Genomic DNA, 24,470 nt, shown 5'->3' on the forward strand with positions numbered 1-24,470 from the left:
GAGATATATAGGTAGAGATTGAGAGAGAGAGAGGGAGAGAGGGAGAGAGAGAGAGAGAGGGAGAGAGAGGGAGGTAGAGAGAGGGAGAGAGAGGGAGAGAGGGAGAGAGAGACACACAGACAGATAGAGAGATAGATAGAGATTGAGAGAGAGAGATAATAATAGCAGAATGTAACCTGCAATGAAAACCAGTATATTCATGTCATAGGAAATGTGCGTCAGCTGCTTTTAAGACATGTCCTCACTGTGACTGCTTGCTATTTGAAAGACTGGGTAGAGAGGACCCTATTTGCTAACAGGACTGTGAGTCTAGTCTGAAGAAATGTGCTAGATTATGTTACAGCACATTAGTAGATTTGCTAGCCTCTACCACCCCATGTAGAATCAGGGGGCATATAAGAAACCACATTAACAGTGATGTGTGTTAGAACTGCACTGTCAGAGTAATTAGGCAGGACCAGCTACCTTGTTAAAAGACACACCTTTGAACTGTTATGTGTGGAACTGCATTACTGGACTGTACAACCACAAGCAATAGAAACAACAGACACTACAGCTGCCCTGTGTACAGAACTATAACAGCAAGTGCTTAAGATAGAAAGGTACAAGAGTTGAAAGAAAATCCACTTTTGATAGACCAATGGACCGATTCATTTGTAATATACATGAATTCTCTGACATGAACTCTGTAGTATCTAAACAGTGGCCCGGAATATCAAAGCTTTTCCAACCGTCGAGGAGGGCTTTTGTGTTGGGATTGTTTCCAACTGTTTTTCGTGTTCCGAGCAAAAATCAAAAATGGCCAAGAAGGATGTGAACAGTCGGAAAACCCCAATTCCGACAGTGTGAGGAATGTTATGCAAATGAAGTGGGTACCTAATTAACATACCCCTGTGATGTGGTTGGATTGAGTATTTTCCATCTATAGTGGTTCAGCTGTTTCAATGGAGTCCTAATGGAGTTATCAAACAGGCTCCGTCTAAAAAAGGCTCTGATGTGGTGACTCTGATTACTTTGGCGATGGAGCCCAATGTGCTGCTAGAGATTACTGCGATTTTAGAGGATGAAAGGGATAATGTAGCTGCTATGCCAAAATGAAGAATAAACAAATAAACAAATACATTAATGAATACATAAATAAATAAATAAACTGTCTATTTATTTATTTATTTTGACATTTATATATTTATTTATGCATAATATATATTTTTTAAACTGCACCAGGACCGATTTCCTCGCCTGAGAGGCGCCTCCGCCGAGTCAGAGCTCTTTTATGTGTTTTCAGATCCTTGGAGCTGGCAGCCTTCAAGACTGAGCCCTCTCCTCCGAGCAGGACGGCTCCACAGTTGGGGATCTATTTCTATCTTAATTTCCAAGCCCGGGCCGCACCAGCCTGCCCCTTAAGTCCGGGCTAGCAGCCTGCTTCTCTATCCTAAGTCTGGGCTCTCTCTGCTCGCTACTGTCCCACTAGCAGATCGTTTCTTCTTCCTCTGCTCTATCCTTATAGCCCCAGCTCAAAACACTGGCATTTGGGTATTTATTTGAGAAGGCTTTTATAAAACTTTAAAAAATAGATTCATTTTCTCAGGCAGACAGGAGGAAATTACATTTTTGGAGAGGATACAGGAACCTGTGATCATTATATTACAATATTCTGTTCATGTTATTTATAAGCCAATGCTCTAGCCATTGGGGACATTTACATTATGACATCATGCAGCTTTTACTGTACATAATGAATATGTTTTGAAATCTCTTCCACAGGACAGCCCAACAGAGAAAATGAGATGGTGCAACTCCTTTCCACTGGGGCCACTGACTCGAACCATTTGCACAGTTAAGAATGGAGTCAGATCATCGTGTACAAAGTATGGTGTAATGGCCTGCCTAGTTACCCTAATCCAGCTTTACCATGGTATTTCCACACCTTTACCATGCTTTTACCATGGTTATACTACGCATTTACCATGCTTTTTAATATGCTTCACCATACCTCTCTGTGCTTTGCAATGCTTACCTATGCTTTGCCATGCTTTCATTGGGCTTTATTACAATTTGCTGTGCTTTTACTGTGGGAAACTTTTATAAGTGTTTACCTACCACATTGCTGACAGTTCTATAAATCAGAGGTTTCCAACCTTTTTTTGAAACTGTACCCCTTGTGTCAGGGGGTTTCAGCTAAAGTACCCTTTACAATTTTCGCTCACTGAACGGTACCACAGTTGCAATGAAAGGCAGAATAACCAGAGCATTTATACTTCTAAAATAAAAATCAGAAACAGTGGTTGTGTTCTTATAGCGCAGATTTCCACAGATCTGCACAGTTCTGCACAGATGCGCGTTCTTCGAAGGCTGCTGCGTGACGTCACTAAGTTCCACCCGCTGAAATCTGTGCAGATCCCGCACAGCCCAGCGCAGCTCTGAAAATTAGCGGGAGGCTGGCTGCGGCTGTGAACCAAAGAGACGATGCAGAGATCATGAGTGGCCTGCCAATCGTAATTCAAAAAGCTACTAAAACTACTGCTGCCCCCTTGTTAGTGGAGGGGAACGAAATACTTTCTTTATGCAAAGAAGGGTGAACCGCCTTGTCAATGCTATATTTAATAAATGGTAACACTTTAAAATAATTCATTCATGATGAACTGCAGACACAGAATTAAATTATTGTAGCAGTGGCTAAAAGCTTAGCTGCATTAAAATTCGTTAAAATTGAAAGGAACTGTGCCTTTAATTACACTATGTAACACAATTTTTGTTCCTGGGTAGTAAGTGTTATTTCCTAATTGCTTATGCCTCAAAAGTATAGAAAATGGCTATTATTCCCCACAAACTTTGCTTTTATGACCAGGACAGTGATATTTTGAAATTTACCTATTTGTGTCTTTTCGTTCACATAAAGTCAGAAAAAAACAACATATGAATCCAAATTAACATGTATTTATACTAAGGTAATACAAAAATGACTACAGAAGATTTAGAAGTGAGTAGTTTTTCGAGATTTACGATTATACTGTAAATCACTTTCATGAATCAGCCCCCAAATGTAGTCTCCCATCATGTTCTCGTTATACTGTCCTTGGTAGCGGCGTTCAAAGTCCAGTATATCCTGGTGGAAGCGCTCGCCTTGCTCCTCCGAGTACGCTCTCATGTTCCCCTTGAATTTATCAAGATGAGCATCAAGGATATGGACTTTGAGGGACATCCTACAGCCCATTGTGCCGTAGTTCTTCACCAGAGTCTCAACCAGCTCCACATAGTTTTCGGCCTTGTGATTGCCCAGGAAGCCCCGAACCACTGCGACAAAGCTGTTCCAAGCCGCTTTCTCCTTACTAGTGAGCTTCTTGGGGAATTCATTGCACTCCAGGATCTTCTTTATCTGTGGTCCGACGAAGACACCGGCTTTGACCTTTGCCTCAGACAGCTTAGGGAAGAAGTCTTGAAGGTACTTGAAGGCTGCCGACTCCTTATCTAGAGCTCTGACAAATTGTTTCATAAGGCCCAATTTGATGTGCAGTGGTGGCATCAGCACCTTCCGGGGGTCCACCAGTGGCTCCCACTTGACGTTGTTCCTCCCCACAGAGAACTCGGTCCGCTGTGGCCAGTCCCGCCTGTGGTAGTGTGCCTTGGTGTCCCTGCTGTCCCAAAGGCAAAGATAGCAGGGAAACTTGGTAAAACCGCCTTGGAGACCCATCAGGAATGCCACCATTTTGAAGTCTCCTATGACCTCCCAGCCATACTCATCATACTTCAAGGTGTCCAGCAAGGTCTTGATGCTGTTGTAATCCTCTTTGAGGTGCACCGAGTGAGCCAGGGGAAGAGACGGGTACTTGTTACCATTATGGAGCAGCACGGGTTTGAGGCTCCTGGATGAGCTGTCAATGAAGAGGCGCCACTCATTCTGGTTACAGGCGATTCTGATTGCCTCAAACAGACTGGTCACATTGATGCCATCTCAGAAAAATGCAGATATGTATCCACTTAGGCAGCTGGAACTAAACTGAACTGGTGGGCTTAAGGCCCCTGTATTTATACTACTATTTATATTACTGGAAAGTTCTAGAAAGTTCTAGAAGTTACTCCAAGTTTACTCAGCACTGAATCTATCTGGAATGTTCTGGAAAATAGGTAAATTTCAAAATATCAATGTCCTGGTCACAAAAGCAAAGTTTGTGGGGAATAATAGCCATTTTCTATACTTTTGAGGCATAAGCAATTAGGAAATAACACTTACTACCCAGGAACAAAAAAAAAAAAAATTGTTACACAGTGTACTCAACCATTTCGTTTTTTCGTACCATGAGCAATTAAAAAGGGAATTTTGTTTTGGTCCTTTTTTCCTCAATTGAAAGCGAGGAAAATGGCGTATGAACTTAAAAAATCTACAACGTACTGTATTGAAATCGAAACTTAAGGGAGCAGCCACACGTGACCCAAAACCTGCCTGTCAACAGACACGTCAAGATTAAGTCTAATTATGAGTGGTGGAGGCTATCCGCAAACTTGCATCGTGTAGCCAATACAAATACAGTAAAACCTGACAGACAGAGAGTGATTGCAGGTGGAATACACACAGGATCCCACCCATTTTGAGGCTACATTAGCCAATAGCAATACAGTAGTCCTTGGAAAGCATGACGTAAGGTAAGCTTTCTTTGACTTTTACAAAATTACAGGCCTCCGTAGCCTCCCAGCCACCACTGTTGTAAATACTGTGCTCTGCTAGGGTAAGAATGTCAACAGGCAGCCATGCTGCAGGACTATTAACAGGAGATGGCAGCCTTAAAGATATAGTACAGAATCCTTTTAATTCCGGGTTGTGGAATCAGTGCATGTGTTATTGACCAACAGCAATTTAAAGTGGTAACAGCAGAGTCCTTATTGTTAGAGAACAGAACAAAGTGACCTTGAGTTAAAATCTTGTGTTAAAATCTCTTGCGTTGACCTTGTTCAGGTTTTTTAACTTCCTTCAGCCTCCCCTGCCCTACCCAAGTCTTCAAAACAAGTTCTCCTGAATCAGACACATTTTAATTTTTTTTAAGTTAGACCTCAGGGAACAAGGAAGCTATCACACCAACAGAAACAGAGTTATGACACTCCATTCCTCACACGCCAGAGCATTCAAAGCATGTTACAAAAATAAATAAACAAATAAAAACCCTTGGGAAGAAAAAAAAGCTTTAGACATTTTCAAACTGTAAAACACCCATCATATATAAATGATAAGATTCTTTAGTAAGTAATACACAGGAAATCCTTAATGACTGCATGATTAAGTCTGCTCTGATATCAATCTTTAACCAGACAAGTACATATCATGCATTTTACAGTGCCACACTCCAGACAGTTACATGCATCACCTTCCCTGGACGAGATATACACGATAACACGAGTTTTCTTTTTTTTTCAAGATGGCTAAAAAAAATACTGTCCATACGGTTGGATGAACACATACAGTAATGTGCTACATCTCTCTAAGCCTACTTTAAACAGCCACCCGTTTTTACACAATTAAAACAGGAGAGCTCCTGTGACGGGGTACCCCTGCCCCTGTGTGTACTCTGTGTTATTTTAGTATTATTCTTATTATTTAAATGTATTTTGTGTTAAAAATTAGGTATTATTTATTAATGGTTTGTTTGGCAGGGAAGGAGTTAAAAACCTTCCCTGCCAGAAATATTCGTGTAGAATGTGGCTGTCTTCACACTGGCTAATTGATTGCCAGTTTGAGGACAGCCACATCAATATAAAAACCTGCAGCTTTTGATGAACGGGGTTAGTGTGTTAGAGGTGGAACGAGAGACGTGAGTCATGACTGAAATTATAATATAAAAAACAATTGCTACTCGTGCTGGTTTTACACCAGCACATTACTTGCTTGGTTTTGTCTTGTTGGCTTATTCTGGCCACCATATTGTTTTGTTTTATGTATCGTATTTTGTTTTGTTCAAACCTTTTGTTTTGTTTATTATTAAACCAGCGCTTCATCCCTATAGTACAGTGTCCGTGTATTTCCTGGTCTGACATCACCCACAAGCCACCTGGGTCACAGCTCCCCAGAAACAATTTCATTACAGAAACAGCTGATGAGTATAAATACACCGTCTCACAGTTAATGATGCTTATTTTCTTAGCAAATAAATTATCAATTTGTGACGTCCAAGGCTGCTTAGACTTGTTGGAAGGGAGCTTGTTGCCAGCCCTTGTGAAATGCCAGTGGAAAAGACACACACAAAGTAAATCTTCCAATGTTTCAGACACATCTCCCTGGCTGGTGTTTATCTGTCAAATTTTAAAATAGTCTATTGACTTTACAGAAGCTCTAACTCTCTGGTTATTTTTTTGGTGTTCTGACATTATTAGATGCAAGCATCGCCCTTGCTTTCGGCAGCCTGTGGGGTTAACTGAGGTCTTCCATCCTCCTGTTCTACATTTTTGCCACCAGAGTGAAAAATGTTCCTCTCATAAATTAATCAGACCAGTCCCTTTGCCATTTGCTGTACAGTATCTGCACCCTGTAGATATGGTTCAGAGACCCTGCAGAGAAAACAAGGAAACACACCTAAAGAGCAATGTGCTGTGGATATCACATCTTGGTGACAAGTTTAAAGCACCTATGTGATATTTTTTACTGATATAATCACTGGGTTTGAATCACTGGGTACCGAGTTTGCACCCACCCTAAGCCTGTGTGTCTGGTTTTCCCCCCAGGTCTGCTGCCTCCAAACACTATCTGTATATTTAAAGCAATCCTCTGCTCAGGCAATCCAAGCGTGCACAAGAACGAAACACAAAACAAAAGTCTCATCGAAGTGACAAAATAATACTGCTATGACAGATAACAAGCTGCCATCTTGGATTCAATTACAACTGTAAAGTGCATCACTGTTAAAATAGACTAGCATGAAAAAAAGGCATTGCAATGTGGTGCAAAAGAAACTAACGAAGCTGAAGCATCTCCCAAGGCCTGTCATCAGTGATTCTATATTTAAATCTGAGAAACTCCTCAAGTATCTTCCAGGAGTCCCGCCTCCCTGCCCTCTCCATACAGCGTCTGTCACTCATCACTCACCTACGCTATCCTGGCACATCTCAATACACACTGCCTGTCTGCTGCCCTCACTGGAGCAAGCAGAAACTGTTTCAAGATTACTTGCCTTGCCGCCAAACTCCTTGTTCATCCGCACACACTACCAGGTAAGTTCCTGTGATATCTACAGCCATACATTGCAGCAGGGCATGCAAGGGACTTGAACTTACCTGCAAAGACAAGAGAGAAAAATATGCACAGGGTTAGCAGGCAGTTTTACAGTCCAGTCTTTTTAGTGGTTATAAAGTCAGTAAGCCACTTTGTATTTTACAATCTTGTTGCCCATCCTTTGGTGCCTAAAGCAGCATTGAAAAGTAGTCTAATGACTTTGTAACTGGCTTGCATAGAGTACCAAGATAAGATGATATGCAATGTTATATTTTCAGTAATACTGAAAGAAACTAAGTTAGGGTAGACTGACAATGTGTCTTTATGTTCCTCATAACTTAGTTATGAATGAACGTCATTGCTTAATCTCCTAGTTACTCATGTGTTGCCATGAGTAACTAGGAGATTAAGCAGCTCTCCCATGGTCACACAATGAATCAGGGATCAGCTTTAGTCAGCTTTGCTGTAATCACCACACCAAACTGCACAACACTGCATGTCAGAATGTCATCCTGCAGGCTTATTTAAGACAAATAAATAATGAGCTTGTTGGACTGGATGACTCATTACAATGATCGGAACTGGATCTTTCAAAACTGACTTCACGTCAGGTCACAGCTGGGCCACGTTGGAGTGCCACTTGTGAAGAACTTTAGGCTGTGCTAGTATCCACAGCTATGGAGAACGAAAAGATCAGGTTTGCAGGCAATCCACAATACTGTCATTATTACACTGAGATGCTAGGGAATCATACATAGTTCTTACAGCCACCTAGATTAGTCAACATACAAGTAAATAAAATCTGTTCAGAATATCTGCCTCCATAATACCCCCCGTCCCTTTCTATACAGTAAGCAAACCAAGAAGAATGATTTGAAAGATTCAGGAGGGGATTTCATACCCACTAGATACAGTAAAACAGTTTAGCTATGCTGATGTTCTCAACTGGTCCATCTCGAAATACAGAACACTACCCATTTTATTAGTGTAGCCAGTCAGTACACTGCAGGCCACCAGGTTCCTATATTCCACAGAAGGTTTAGAAGACCAATCCATCAGTAGTGCTGAAGGAGGCCTGGATAGAGGGATTCTGGGTTAGTCCACTTGAATTATCCATATTATTATAGTATTATTACTGTATGTTCTATGGGGACACCATTTTAGAAACCCTGAAAACAAGGTCATTTGTTGAATTGAACAAAATTTGGTATTTATAAAATGCATTCATAATTAACAAAGCAGTTGAGCTGCATCGGAAGAGGTACAGTAGGTTGGGATTCATCCTTATAGACAAATGCTAATTTTCAATAATAAACAGGGCGCAGGCTGGGTGTGAACTGGCGACCCCGCGTACCGCAAGCCAGCATCTCTTAACTACAATGCAAAAGAGCCGGGCTCGTCTGCATTCATGGTTTTCAGAGCTTATAGCCTCATCTCATCTCACGACAGGGGACAGGACAGATTCTGTAAAGGCACAACACTGCTTGTTACAGTAGCTCAGCATTTCTAGTTCCTCCCTACTTGAGCAACATTAAAATCGGACTGCAGTTCTGCTCAGTTAACTGCGACCGGCCCCCGCTTTGCTGTCCTGTCACTTCCGGTGATGAACAGCTGGGCTGGGCTGGTCCCTGCTGCAGTGAGGTCCTCAGACACCAGGCTGTATGCCTTTAAGTGTCACTATGTTGAAAGGCAATTTGTGTTGCATGGAATTAAATGCCAGTGAAGGATGGAAGTGTGTGACGTGACTGCAGCAAGAGCATAAACGGTCAGAGCTACTAAGCTTTTTAACATTACCAAGTTTACACCACTTAATCCAACTGTTAGTGTTTCCAGACTGGATAAGGTTAACCTGTGGGCCTCATACTGTACAAGCACCAACACCATTCTTACTAAAAAGATATGAGGTGTAATCCTTGAACTGAAGCAAAACCCAACGTGATAAATATAATCAGGTATTGGTCAAAACAAACCTTGAACCCTGTATACCCTATTTCAAACTATTAACAAATTAAACCAAAGAAGAGTTACTAATTATTGAATAAAACTCAAAACATGTTTTTAGAAGCCTTGATTCATGTGTTTTTGTCTGCATGTATTTAGTTGTTCTAGATATATTACCATTGAGTGTTTAATGTTATGCAAACACTTGCAAGATAACAACTGAAAAGTACTGTTGCCTTTGAAATGTCTTATAACAAAGGGTAGCCCATGTTACTGATATGATCAACTCACAACTGGAAATGATGAAGTAATCACATTCTTAAAGGTATATTTTAAATCAAATTTGTATAATATTTAATTTATTACCCATTTGATATCATTATTTGTGATGCTTTAAAAAAAAAATGGAGACAGTACAAAGTATTCCTTTAACTAACCATTAGCAAACAGTAAAAGGCATTTGCTAACACGTTACTGGGTTTTTTATTGACAGTTAACAAAGAAAGTGAGCATTAAATTAAAGGCCTGGATTCCTTTTGGATGGTGCTTGTGCTTCAAGTCAAGATAAGGCCCTCTACATTGTGTCAGTCCCCTCTCATTGCTTAATCGCCTATGGCTTCATACTTCAGACGGTACAGGTCTCTATACAGCTTGTCAAACACTGCACGTAACAGTCTCTTAAACTGCTCAGCTTCTTCTGTCAGCATCACCTGTTAATCCAGACTATACAGTCCAGTCTTAATACAGACAGCAGCCCTGGGGCTGGGTGCTCTCCTTCCCATGAAGAGGATCACTGTCACAAGCACAGAACCCAGCAGCCTGCGCTCACAGTGTCTACAGCTATGGCCAAAAGTGCTGTATCACATAGAATTTCAGGACTGAGACAAGGTTTAAAAAAAAAATGAATGAACATAATTTAGATCTTTTATTTAACATCTTGTAATCAAGGAAAATACAAATCGATTATCACAAAAGTCATAGTACAGTATTTTTTTTATTTTATTTTTTATTTAGTCATTGCCAATTATTTTTTTATTATTTTCTCTCAATTTGGAATGGCCAATTGTTTTTTAGGGTCACAGTCTTCTAAGCAATTAGGGACAGGTATGCTCCACCCCCAGTACTCCCTTTTTATATCTGGTTTTACAGCATTACAGAGTAGGTCTCTTTGAATGCTAGTGTAAAAGTGAAACTGTAATTCTCATTGTGTTGGTTTGTCTTTTAAAAAAGTAGTTATCATTCATTAGTGTTTTTTTTGTTTTTAAAATTTAAAGTCAGCTGAAGGACAGAGAGTTGCTTTATTAGCCAGCATGAGGAAAAGGCAATGTGTTTGTGATTCGTGCCACTGCGCCAAGCACCTGAAATAGAATAGTTAAACACAATGCAGAGACAAGGATAAAAAAATAAAGCTTACTCATAACATGACTGCCTCTCTCTGCATGTCTTTATAAGGACTACAGCTCTGGTTAAGGGCACGACATACACAGGCTAACAGAGACAATGAATGTGTCATGTATACTTCAGCTCCCAATACTCTACACTACCTCTCCAATACGGTGCAGTGGTGAGAAATCAGTGCATACAAAGGGACTGGATTTCTCACAGCACACACAGAATCCGCTGTTTAAGGGTTATTTTTAGAAGCCCCCCCCCCCCCCCCACACAACCTGGTTCTTGAACTTCAGGGGGCAACCACCATGGGAAAAAGTTGGCAAAGGTTACAAAGTGTTCCACAAGTCACGTCACTTTATTAGAACGAGTTGCTCCATGCTCCCCTCCAATGTATTGATTTCCAGTAGCCAGCTACTGTGCCAGATGTCCAGGCCGGATACTCATTTTTACCAACTGGTAGCCTTTCGGATAGAAATATCTAAAATACAAATTATTTCTCAGCTCAAACTGCATACAAAGATTTATGAGACAGCCTAGGGATTAACTCAATCGAAAACGGCTACAAGACCTGTGCTATGTCCTTGTAATATGTAGCTATTGAACAAACTCCCAGACCCAGCACTGCATTAACATACAGTAAGGATAAAAAAAATATGTGTTAACATTCAATAATCGTTTAAGATAACTCAAATATATACCGTGTCACCTGCCGTTTGACTGAGTGCCATGGTACAGCAAGGGAGATAGTCCAGGTGCTTTACCGTGTAGGCAGCCCAGCCATTACTGTAGTTCATGCTTTAGGGTATTAGGCTACCAGATATTTAACTAGCTCTCTTTAAAACGTTTGCCTAGTCCCTGCATCTGCTTATTCAGTATCAATCATGTGTAAACATTAGTTCCCTACTGTATATTGATATACATATAGATGTAAAGTAGATACATTCTGTATTGTCTACACCACTGTAGTTTCTTAGTATAACCACACCCTGCCTATAACCATAACCCTAACCCTAAATGTTTAGAACTGTGTCCAACAACTTGTACTGTTGTATAGCAGTTAGTTGTCAAATCAAAACTTAGCACTTCCAATATGGTTGGCAATTTGTGCTGTATTAGTTCTGCAATAGATTTATAAGTGTGTGGTATTTACACTGTCTGGTATTTACACTGAACATGTGTTGTACTATAAGACCAAAAGACCATATTTCATGTGTCTCAGCTTTGAATTGAAGCAGATCTCGCACACTCACTGAACTCATGTTACCATATATTCCGCACACATGTTTGCTTGACATTATCAGCGCATTTCCTCTCAAGCAGCAGCAGTTAAAGTACTTGGTAAAGTTTACCTTTATATTTCTCCCTGACATTTTCATAAGCCTGGATGAAGTCCTTCTCCTCTGCGTTGGGTGGCAGGCTGGACGGGTCATACAGAGCCATGTGGGCGTCTGTCGCTGGCTTTCTTGTTTTCTTAAGTCAATGTTTAATTCTGCACCTCTCTCTGTCCTGTTTTAAAAGTAGTCTGCTTCTCTCTCTCGCTCCTCATAACGATCACACTCAGGCACTGGGTTTCATTCCAGCTTCTCGACTGAGAAATGCCAATACATGTCGACCCCGCCTCTTAAAGACACACAAACACAGGGCTCACTCACTCACTCAGAGGCAGGCAGGCAGGCAGGCAGCAGGCAGGCATGTACTAAATAGACAGGCAAGGGGATATCCTCAGGCACTACCATAACAGTATTTATCAGAGTCACTAAGGAGTCACTCCAGTGCAAAGTTTGCACTAGTTCGTTTTGTAAAAGGAAAAACATACAGCTAATCATACAGAACTATAAAAAAAAAAACCCTCTGTATATATATGACATTTTAAATGAATACTATTTTAAAACACCTATAATTCAAGGATGGAAATAATGCTCCCATTACATTGCAGTTTCATCCATTCCTGGTTTTATTAGCAGTTTATTAAGACACACCTGAGCTTGTTACCTAGATGCTGTGGCATGGGTGAAACTGCTGTGCAATTTCCATCCCTATAATTTAAATTTACTGCCACAAAAGAGTTATTATTTCTTCTACTATAACCACAATGAAAATAAACTAGAAATGAACAGAACACAGGGGAGTAGACTGTCAGGTGTTTATCAGCTAGGAACCAGAACGTCACATGACCACAACATGATTGCAGAGGCAAGGCAGGCCGAGGCACGCTTCTATCAGAGAGCCTCAAACTGTTTCCAAAATAAAAGGTTCGATGCCATCAAATACAAATTATCGGACAGATTTTAACATTCCACGGGTCACATTGTAACCTGCCCACAAGCAACAAAAAAATGGTTCTCCTGTACCTGACTCAAGGAAAGCCATTTAAAAAATAAATTCATTAAATAAACCGAAACAGAACAGTAGGGAAACACAGTCGAGTATACGCACAATATATATTTTTAAGGTTTCCTCCCTTCAGCTGATCCTTTTACTGATTGGGGTATAAATAACACGTCACTGGTGTCCATAGTAGGCCATACTCTTCCATGCTGCACATTCTTCCATAGCTTTGACCTTAAGTTTGTTTCCCAAAGGAAGTGTTAGCTTCCTCGCCGCTTGAAACCTGCTTGCCACGGCATCGTTCTGTTCATGTTGTTTTTCCTTTGCATAGCATGCTTAGAGAATCTAGTCCAATGTATGTAAATGATTAATAAAAAGACAGAGATAACTGTCCAAGGATTTTTTTTTCTTTAAAAAGGTTTCCTATTCTTAACTCATACATGCACACAAACAGATGACAGTTATTTTATGAACAGTTCCTTTGTCTTAAGTGTTTGAGCCCTGACTGGAATGTAGTCGTTTAAATAATTACACACTCCCTTATGTTCTTTCTACCAGTTTTTAAACTCTTTTATTTATAACAACTGATTTCACGTATTTATTTATTTTGAAAATCATTTTGTTAGTCTGAATTCCGTAGTGTTTCATTTTTTACTTTTATATATTTTTTTGCTCTTTTGATGGAATAGAAAAGTCTGCACTCGCCCAAAACTCCCTAAAGCTATTGCTTCCATTTACCTTTAATCGTTTCTACAGGCAACTAGATTGAATCACATTACTGTGGTCCAGGCTGTGTGGTCCAGTGGTTAAAGAAAAGGGCTTGTAACCTGGAGGTCCCCGGTTCAAATCCCACCTCAGTCACTGACTCATTGTGTGACCCTGAGCAAGTCACTGAACCTCCTTGTGCTCCGTCTTTCGGGTGAGACGTAGTTGTAAGTGACTCTGCAGCTGATGCAGAGTTCACACACCCTAGTCTCTGTAAGTCGCCTTGGATAAAGGCATCTGCTAAATAAACTAATAATAAAATAAATAATAATAAATGACTTCCACTGTTGCTTCTCTTGAAAAATGACTTTTATATAAGAAGTAAATAAATCACTTATATTCAGAATGCCACCTGAAAGATCAGCAGGCCTAATTATTGTTACATACCTGTTAAACAGTAATGATACCATTTTATATTAACAATTGTCACAAAATTAAACAGTGCCATGAACTAGGCTTGGCCACTTTAAGGTGACATATGCGGTACTGTTATACATTTTTGCGTTACCTTTATATTTTTCAGTACTCTGTAGCTATGACCTAACTTAGCCTAGTGGGGACCCTGGCAATCACCCTGGTTACTGGCCCCTAAAACCTCCTCTGCCTACAGTACCGTATCTAAGTCTTATAAATGGGAAACCTTTCACTTTCTTCAAACAGGGTCCCTTCATCTCACACATCAAACATAATCTAAATAAAAATCCACCTCAACCTGAAACACAAATTAAACAACAACATGGCTGACTCAGTCTTTTACGTAGGAAAACAGCCCACAGAAATATGGCGTTCACATGGGAAACTAGAGTTGTATGAGGACAGTAATAGTGTCAGGGTAGTAAAATGAATGCGTTAACACACTGCAGTACATTAGTTGAACCCTTTTACTGTGTCACAATGCAAAGTACAAACAGGTACAACATTAGTTTAACCCTTTTACTGTGTCACAATGCAAAGCACAAACAGGTTTGTCTCTCCTTGAAACTATTTGTTACACTAGGTTTTAGGTCAAAACCTTGCAGAAGCTGTACAGAGGTAACTTTGAGTCGTTCACGTCTAGTTGTGCAATTTATATTACAATATTTCATAACCCTTTAAAATCAGGTCCTCAGATCATTTTTGTGAATTGCTTTTTATGCATAAATCTTTCAGTTGGAGTGTAGGTGCATCTAACCGTGCTCCCTTTTGAAATCCTGCTGTCTATTGTCAGCATGATCTAATGAACCCTCAGCAACACCCCTCTCTGTGATTGCTGCTGGCTGAACGGTTCATCTGGGCTACTCAGCACACAGGCTACTTTAAAAGGGAACTCTCACTAGAAGCAGGCAGCCAGGTGCATTCTATTAAAATGTAGTTACAGGGCTTAGTGGCATCTGGAAATCCTGTTTCCAATCTGGTGGCTCACTCTTTTACTGTCCGTCTCCGACTCAATGTAAATAAGAAGCTGCTCTGTAAAATACGCAAGATGCTGCTTCACGTAGCTTCAAGCTGCCTGACCAGCCAGAGCTCCCATCTGGAGCAAATTCTGCTTGAAGTTAATACAAAACACAACTGGTAGCAAATCTAAATCAGATTGGAATGCAGTTATTAAATTCACTGCATTTCCACATTTATTTACATCACCAGCAATGAGTTATAAAGATGCTTCTCATTAGGGTTTGGGCGTTTAGGATTTTACTTGATAATAATAATAATAATACTGAGTGCATTAAATGTAGTTCTGTTCTCTTGTTCAGATTTCAAAATGATCACAGATTTAAAAAAAAGACCTCAACACAAGAAGCATTGGCAATATACAGTGTAGAGCACTGTATTGAATTCAAAACGAAACAGAAACCAACTGAGAACAGCTGCAAACTTCTAACCTTGCAAAATATCCCTTACAAGACTTTACCAGAGCAAAAGCAGAGCAAAGTGTAACAAAGCCTAGTGAAAGCATGGGAAAGCATGGTAAGGACCAGTGAAGTATAATAAAGCACATTCATCAACATGTCAAACCAGGATCAACGATGTTAAATGGATAGTATAACCATGGGGAAAGCATGACAAAGTTCCGCTGTCAACTTCTATAAGGGATAGTGCAACTGTACGGTTTGCACAAATTGACAATCTGGCTCATTCCAGAATGGTTTACACCCAACGCACATGGGTTTGCAGATACCCAGAACATGTGATAATCGCGAGTGTGGCTTGAAGAGATTTGATACAGAGATGCATGGACTGCAGTGTGAAGAGTAAAGCTTGCGTGCAGATTTTATTACAGGGAACTCCTCCCCCAGATATTATTTCCAATAGCAGTGCTCACCACCTCGGGCATGACATGCATTGCAAAAATAACAGGTTCTGAATACAACGAACAGCAAAAAGTGAAGTAACGGGCAGCTGAATGATTGAAAACATGTTTATCAAAACAGATTTAAGCTTTAAGGGACCATATAGTCAAGAATGAAATAATGCATCAAAGTTTCTCTTAGTCTTGAATTGAAATGCTAAAGTAAGCTATGACATTTATAGCAAGGGTCTGCTTTTCACATGTACTCTGGGGATCTGCTATTGATCTGACTGGATTTACTGATCAGCCCTTGTATAAAAGGTGCATTATAGCTACTGAAGGCTTGAAGGGATGTCATGAGGAGCTGTCAGAGATCTTGGTGCTGACGTTCATATTAATTCCCTGTCTCCTGAGTTTCGGGTGGGAATTCTGGGTGACTTTTTCTCTTAAGATCTGTATATCAGTGAAGCGCTGAAGTGGCAGTCCGGGTTGCAATGATGTGCACCGTGTTTCATTTGCTCAGTAATCACAATATCTGTATCCGCAGAAGTGGAACGGGCAGTGTTGTGTGATACACTGCCATTGTGGATTCTGTCCTGTCCCCTGTCGGTGAGATGAGATGAGATGAGGTTAAAAGCTGTAAAACTACCAATGCAGACGTGGTTAAGACACTTGTTTGTGGTGTGTGGGCTCGCCGGTTCGTGCCCAGCCTCCGCTCTGTTACACAAGGATTTAGAAAGGTACACTTACACTATACTTTGAGGCAGAGTAGGGGGAGGAAAGGTGTAATCCTGGAGAATAATGGGACTACATCCCCCAGAATGCCATGGTATTAGCCAGGATGGGAAACACCTAAAAGTTAAAAGTCAATGAGGGACTCCTGCCTGTGTTTAAGCAGCCAGGTGTATATATAGCAGGTCTGAAATGTTTGAGGCACCAGTGTTAAGGCTTGGGGAGAGACCTGTGTTTTCAGACCGGCAAGGTATTGTAATACTTTTATGGTATTTGGTCATGGGTGAGCGACATAGCCGTCAGGTTTATACAGTAGTTAAAAATAGGTAAATGTTTAGTCGGTACTCCTGGTTGGAGTTAGGGTTTGTTTTGTTTGTAAATGAATAAATATACCAGCACCATCCTGTTTATACCACATCTGCTGTTTCAAGCACTTTTTTACATGAGAAGACAGTGGAAAAGGTCCTGAAGCATGACAAAGAAATCCCCTGTTTGCCATGACTGTTTGTATTCATTTGTGTGATGGGGACTTGATTGCAGAGTCAAGAACAGCCGCATGTCCCCATTTCTACAACCCCATTCCTGTTTCCCCATTCCCCATTCCCCACCCCTCATTCCTGTTTCCCCATTCCCCATTCCCCAGCCCTCATTCCCATTTCCCCATTCCCCATTCCCCACCCCCATTCCCATTTCCCCATTCCCCAGCCCCATTCCCATTTCCCCATTCCCTATTCCCCAGCCCCCATTCCCATTTCCCCATTCCCCACCCCCATTTCCCCATTCCCCACCCCCATTCCCATTTCCCCATTCCCCACCCCCATTCCCATTTCCCCATTCCCCAGCCCCCATTCCCATTTCCCCATTCCCTACCCCCATTCCCGTTTCCCCATTCCCCAGCCCTCATTCCCATTTCCCCATTCCCTATTCCCCAGCCCCATTCCCATTTCCCCATTCCCTATTCCCCAGCCCCCATTCCCATTTCCCCATTCCCCATTCCCCAGCCCCATTCCCATTTCCCCATTCCCTATTCCCCAGCCCCCATTCCCATTTCCCCATTCCCTACCCCCATTCCCATTTCCCCATTCCCCACCCCCATTCCCATTTCCCCATTCCCTACCCCCATTCCCGTTTCCCCATTCCCCAGCCCTCATTCCCATTTCCCCATTCCCTATTCCCCAGCCCCATTCCCATTTCCCCATTCCCTATTCCCCAGCCCCCATTCCCATTTCCCTATTCCCCACCCCAATTCCCATTTCCCCATTCCCCACCCCCATTCCCATTTCCCCATTCCCCAGCCCCCATTCCCGTTTCCTCATTCCCCACCCCCCATTCTTAATTTATAGAATAAACAACAGTAGGGTTTTAAGGGCAAGGCGCAACCAAGGGTTTGTGTGTATGTATGTTGTGCTGTGAGAGGAAATAAACACTGACAGGGCTTAGACATGAGCTCTGAGTTATAAACTTGCAATCCCCCAGAATGCCATGGTATTAGCCAGGATGGGAAACACCTAAAAGTTAAAAGTCAATGAGGGACTCCTGCCTGTGTTTAAGCAGCCAGGTGTATATATAGCAGGTCTGAAATGTTTGAGGCACCAGTGTTAAGGCTTGGGGAGAGACCTGTGTTTTCAGACCGGCAAGGTATTGTAATACTTTTATGGTATTTGGTCATGGGTGAGCGACATAGCCGTCAGGTTTATACAGTAGTTAAAAATAGGTAAATGTTTAGTCGGTACTCCTGGTTGGAGTTAGGGTTTGTTTTGTTTGTAAATGAATAAATATACCAGCACCATCCTGTTTATACCACATCTGCTGTTTCAAGCACTTTTTTACATGAGAAGACAGTGGAAAAGGTCCTGAAGCATGACAAAGAAATCCCCTGTTTGCCATGACTGTTTGTATTCATTTGTGTGATGGGGACTTGATTGCAGAGTCAAGAACAGCCGCATGTCCCCATTTCTACAACCCCATTCCTGTTTCCCCATTCCCCATTCCCCACCCCTCATTCCTGTTTCCCCATTCCCCATTCCCCAGCCCTCATTCCCATTTCCCCATTCCCCATTCCCCACCCCCATTCCCATTTCCCCATTCCCCAGCCCCATTCCCATTTCCCCATTCCCTATTCCCCAGCCCCCATTCCCATTTCCCCATTCCCCACCCCCATTTCCCCATTCCCCACCCCCATTCCCATTTCCCCATTCCCCACCCCCATTCCCATTTCCCCATTCCCCAGCCCCCATTCCCATTTCCCCATTCCCTACCCCCATTCCCGTTTCCCCATTCCCCAGCCCTCATTCCCATTTCCCCATTCCCTATTCCCCAGCCCCATTCCCATTTCCCCATTCCCTATTCCCCAGCCCCCATTCCCATTTCCCCATTCCCCATTCCCCAGCCCCATTCCCATTTCCCCATTCCCTATTCCCCAGCCCCCATTCCCATTTCCCCATTCCCTACCCCCATTCCCATTTCCCCATTCCCCACCCCCATTCCCATTTCCCCATTCCCTACCCCCATTCCCGTTTCCCCATTCCCCAGCCCTCATTCCCATTTCCCCATTCCCTATTCCCCAGCCCCATTCCCATTTCCCCATTCCCTATTCCCCAGCCCCCATTCCCATTTCCCTATTCCCCACCCCAATTCCCATTTCCCCATTCCCCACCCCCATTCCCATTTCCCCATTCCCCAGCCCCCATTCCCGTTTCCTCATTCCCCACCCCCCATTCTTAATTTATAGAATAAACAACAGTAGGGTTTTAAGGGCAGGGCGCAACCAAGGGTTTGTGTGTATGTATGTTGTGCTGTGAGAGGAAATAAACACTGACAGGGCTTAGACATGAGCTCTGAGTTATAAACTTGCAATTTCTCAACTTCCAGATCTGGACAATGATTCACTTCCAGTGTCCAAAATATGTAATCATGGATATGGCTATAGATATAGATATAGATATAACTGTATTATGTGTGAGAGGATGTATCACTGTTCTTTTCCTATTTTGAGTCCTGGACCCTGTCGAACTGCTGTCAGAGCTGTTTGTGTATTTCTGTCAGCTATGTACTACACAACAGTTTATATAAATACATGTGTCTGCAACTTGATCCTCCTTTCCAGAGTACAGGCAAACTCTATTCAGTAAACTAATCGCCTCCAACAGGCTGTGGAACACAGACAGTCTGCGCAATAATAAGACAAAAAAAGATCCTAGTCTCTAGTTAACCATGTCTTAGCTTTTGAAATGTGTAACAGCACAGCAATGTGGAGAACTCAAAGATTCAGCCAAGTCAAACAGAGAGTTGTCTATTAAGCTCAGATCAACCTATATGGCATTTTAGTAATACCACTACAGTAAAAGCTAAAATACAATATAATGGCTGTATACCATTTGCTGTTATTTTGTTACTTTCTAGCCATCGATTTCCAGTCCTACCATAGTTCATAGTGGGATATTTCTGGAATCAACCATTTGCCAGCAATGGTGACACGGTCCCTCTGGAAAGAAAAAAGTATGTTGGCTTAAAGGGATAATGAAAGAATTTCAACCCTTGGGATGCACAGCTAAAGAGCAGAGGAAGAGAAAAAACAAACATTTGAGATGTCATTCTGTGCTCTATCATCTCCAGTTGAACCTGAGTCCCATTCTCATCTGCCCAGACCACTGCATTCTGTGCTCTATCATCTCCAGTTGAACCTGAGTCCCATTCTCATCTGCCCAGACCACTGCATTCTGTGATCTATCATCTCTAGTTGAACCCGAGTCCCATTCTCATCTGCCCAGACCACTGCATTCTGTGATCTATCATCTTCAGTTGAACCCGAGTCCCATTCTCATCTGCCCAGACCACTGCATTCTGTGATCTATCATCTCCAGTTGAACCCGAGTCCCATTCTCATCTGCCCAGACCACTGCATTCTGTGATCTATCATCTTCAGTTGAACCCAAGTCCCATTCTCATCTACCTGGACCACTGCATTCTGTGATCTATCATCTTCAGTTGAACCCGAGTCCCAGTCTCATCTGCCTTGACCATTGCATTCTGTGATCTATCATCTTCAGTTGAACCCAAGTCCCATTCTCATCTGCCTGGACCACTGCATTCTGTGATCTATTATCTTCAGTTGAACTCGAGTCCCATTCTCATCTGCCTTGACCACTGCATTCTGTGATCTATCATCTTCAGTTAAACCTGAGTCCCATTCTCATCTGCCCAGACCACTGCATTCTGTGATCTATTATCTTCAGTTGAACCCAAGTCCCATTCTCATCTACCTGGACCACTGCATTCTGTGATCTATCATCTTCAGTTGAACCCGAGTCCCATTCTCATCTGCCCAGACCACTGCATTCTGTGATCTATCATCTCCAGTTGAACCCGAGTCCCATTCTCATCTGCCTTGACCACTGCATTCTGTGATCTATCATCTTCAGTTGAACCCAAGTCCCATTCTCATCTACCTGGACCACTGCATTCTGTGATCTATCATCTCCAGTTGAACCCGAGTCCCATTCTCATCTACCTGGACCACTGCATTCTGTGATCTATCATCTCCAGTTGAACCCGAGTCCCATTTTCATCTACCTGGATCACTGCATTCTGTGATCTATTATCTTCAGTTGAACCCGAGTCCCATTCTCATCTGCCTGGACCACTGTGAAGGCTAATAAAGAAAGCAATAAGAAGATGATACAGTCCTTAGCTGTCTGCAGAGCCTCTGGATAGAATTCCATGAACATGTCGAGACAATCACAGCTAACCAACTGAGAAACAAAACCAAACACTTTGCAAACTGCACAGAGAATCACATTGATAAGTTACCTGACTATTATTTGTTTATTCTTTTAAAATGACTTATTGCAGTAGGCACTAATGGATAGCAGTTGGCCGATGGAATGTTTACATAAAGTCTTTTTTGTTGATTTCACTTTATGATTAAGTGATGGGTGAAAAGGAGTCTTGCAGACACATTTGGATGTGAGAAATAGCAGACAAACTTGAGTTTTCTGTACTTGGGAGGGGTCTGGCATTCACCTTCTCTTTCTATTATGTAATGTGTTAAACCCTCATACACGCAGCTGCTCTGTCGATGAACTTCAACCACAGGTGGAATTAGAAATACTATAGGAAACTCAGTAAATTCAATGACAAACCCTTCGACTGAAATACACTGAAGTTATGGACTCTATTTTCCTGGCAGGTTACAGGGCACACATCTTGCACACATACAACACATAATCAATAAAACAGAACACGGTGCATTGAAAACAATTCTAATATTACCAGTATTTTCAAATTAGTTTAGTGGTGTGTGACGAAGTGCCCGCCCCTGTGTGTATTTTCTGTGTTATATGTTATATGTTACGTGTTGTGTGTAAATGTTGGTGTATAGCGATGGCTGCACGGGATATAAATGGGTGTGTGCAGCACGAGTATTTAAAATGTATATTTGTATTTAGGCACGAGGATGGCACAGCACTTCACGTGCAAGTAAAATGTAATATGTGAGCACGGGGAATTGCACTTTATTGATTCACGTGCAGTTGTACCGCGACTCCAATTGAATGATTGATTAGCAGTCGAGTCTCAGTACAACTGCATAAAAGCAGCATGTTTTCATTCAGTCGGGGTTGGGTGTTCGGTGAGTGGAGAACGGGATAGGAGACGGAGGTAATATTTGTAATAGTAATAGTAGTTAAATCTGCTCACCGTGTTTTGTCTGTGTAGTCCGTTTTGTTTGCCTGTTTATTTTGGCTCCAGTGCCGTGTCCTGTTTTGTGTTTGTATGTTACAACCTTTTTATTTTGCTGTTCTGTTTATTAAATGCTGAGCGAAACCATTCGCTCAGCTCCACCAAACCACACCTCTCTGTCGTTTTATTTCCTGCTTCTGGTCTGACGCCACCCACTCCGGCCGTCTTTGTGACATGGTGTGATAATTGTTTGAATGCTGTTTCCTAGTTTGTTTAATGCTGATGATAAATCATCTCCTTGTACAATCTTGTCTTGCTTTTATAATTGTAATTAGTTGACTAATAGCAGTTTCACATCTCTTGACAGCAGGGTATTATTACTGTGATATTTCCCATGGCCCCAGAGCCAGCAGTAAATGTAGCACACAGCTATTCAAAGTGCTAGTGATACCTTTCTAGTTTACTGGAGTTTCTAGGAACCTGGACACTTATTTATTGATAACAACCATCTGGTTTCTAATTGATCTGTTGTAAGAGGTGTACTAAAAGGTGAAGCCTTTATCAATTCTGTAAAAGATCCAGTCTGATCCAGTCAGTGAAAGCTGAATGAACTCTTCAGTGTTTTGTTAAACTGTTTTGTTTTTTAAAAACATAGTTTAATAAATATTTAATAAACTCCAATGCCAAATTAAAATTGCTCAGCGACTAGGCACAGAGTATTTACAGTCTCTCTTATGACATACATAACAACTCTGAAAATGTATCAAATATTTACATGAACATACTTTTCTATTCATGTACAATCAATAAACCATCACTGTGTTAGGAACATTTATGTACTGAAGTAGCCAATATGATAAAATATCCACACTACGTCATAAACAAGGACTCACTACATGTGTAATGATACTGAAGAAATCACTCTCTGCCTAAAGACTGGGAGTTTCTTCCTGGGATCAGGATCTCGAGGACTGATGTCGCCATTGGGATTGTTGGCAAATGTAAATACTTCTATGATTTAGCAGGGTGCAATGTTCACACTTTATATCTGCAAGACATCACCACATTTTGTAGCACTTTTGAATATGATAATAATTACAGGTAGTACAATGCAGCAGTACTTGCTTGCACACACAACAGACTCAAAGAAAAGAATCACATCTGAAGCTGCTGTTGTGTTTTGAAAGGAGTGCAGTACCTGATGTAGTCAGCAATGTGCATAATCAACAGCCTGCCAGTCATGTCCTATCAATCTATTCTGTTTTCAAGAGATCCTATCACACTCTTCACATTGTATCTCCTTTAATCAAACCTGTTTCCCAGACTAGCTATCGCATGCTGCATTATAGGCAAAATGAACTGAAGTTCTTAGGTCTTGCCAGTACTGACTAACAAGCATATTGTTTTATATTAGGGTCCCCGAGGCACAAAGACAGATCACACACTCTAGACCTTAGCAGAGTGCCACTGACTGCCTTGGTGTGTATTGATGGTAACCGTGCATCTTTTACAGCCGCATGATTATCTGTGTGCTAATCCCAGAGAATCCATCCCTTCAGCAGAAAATAAAATGCCTTTGATTCATGACACATGTGGAGTGTCAACGAGGAATAATATATGCCAACAAGAGCAAACCCCATATGAGATACAAAATCAATGAGCTGCTTAGTCAGAATGAAGATCCAGCTAGTATTTAAGAGAGTGTGTCTCTCTCTCTAGTCCACATACAATACTGCAGCATTCCAAAGGGGAGGGGGTAACACCTACAAGGAAGGATAGGAAACAAAGCTCATGCTGCAAACAGTGCCATTGTCTGTACCAGATCTGAGAACACACAGAGTACAGTCTGACTGCTAGATACAGGGAACACATTATTCTAACATAACAGTACTCAAGTGACCTGCAGTCCCACTAGCTAGTTATTACACTCCCAGGCCCAAAAATGCACATTCAAAAACTATTAGCTTATGGTATTTACACACACTGCTTTACAAACATCACTCCGGATTGGCTAACCCATAGGACAGGGATTCTCAACCCTGGTCCTGGGGATCCCAGTGTCTTCTGGTTTTCATTCCAACCAAGCTCTCAATTAATTGGCTAAATTAGACCATTTTACTTGTTTTCAGCTCTTAAACAGTTGTATATTTCAAGTTAGCTATAAAAAAT

General features: G+C 41.6%; 1 protein-coding gene across 5 annotated transcripts in view; it reads right to left on the reverse strand.

Moving 5' to 3' along the window:
* The window catches only part of plecb (plectin b), a 242,075-nt gene that overhangs the window by 173,228 nt on the left and 44,377 nt on the right, over positions 1 to 24,470 (reverse strand). The window contains exon 1 of one of the 5 annotated variants that reach the window (XM_059021370.1): positions 11,878 to 12,096. The exons of the other annotated variants lie outside the window; for them this stretch is intronic. Within the exon in view, the coding sequence (XP_058877353.1) occupies positions 11,878 to 11,968 (91 nt within the window). The 5' untranslated portion in view covers positions 11,969 to 12,096. Of the gene's footprint in view, positions 1 to 11,877; positions 12,097 to 24,470 lie in introns of those variants that run through there. 5 annotated transcript variants of the gene reach the window in all.

This window comes from Acipenser ruthenus, chromosome 4, assembly GCF_902713425.1.
Source record: "Acipenser ruthenus chromosome 4, fAciRut3.2 maternal haplotype, whole genome shotgun sequence".
NCBI lineage: Eukaryota > Metazoa > Chordata > Actinopteri > Acipenseriformes > Acipenseridae > Acipenser > Acipenser ruthenus.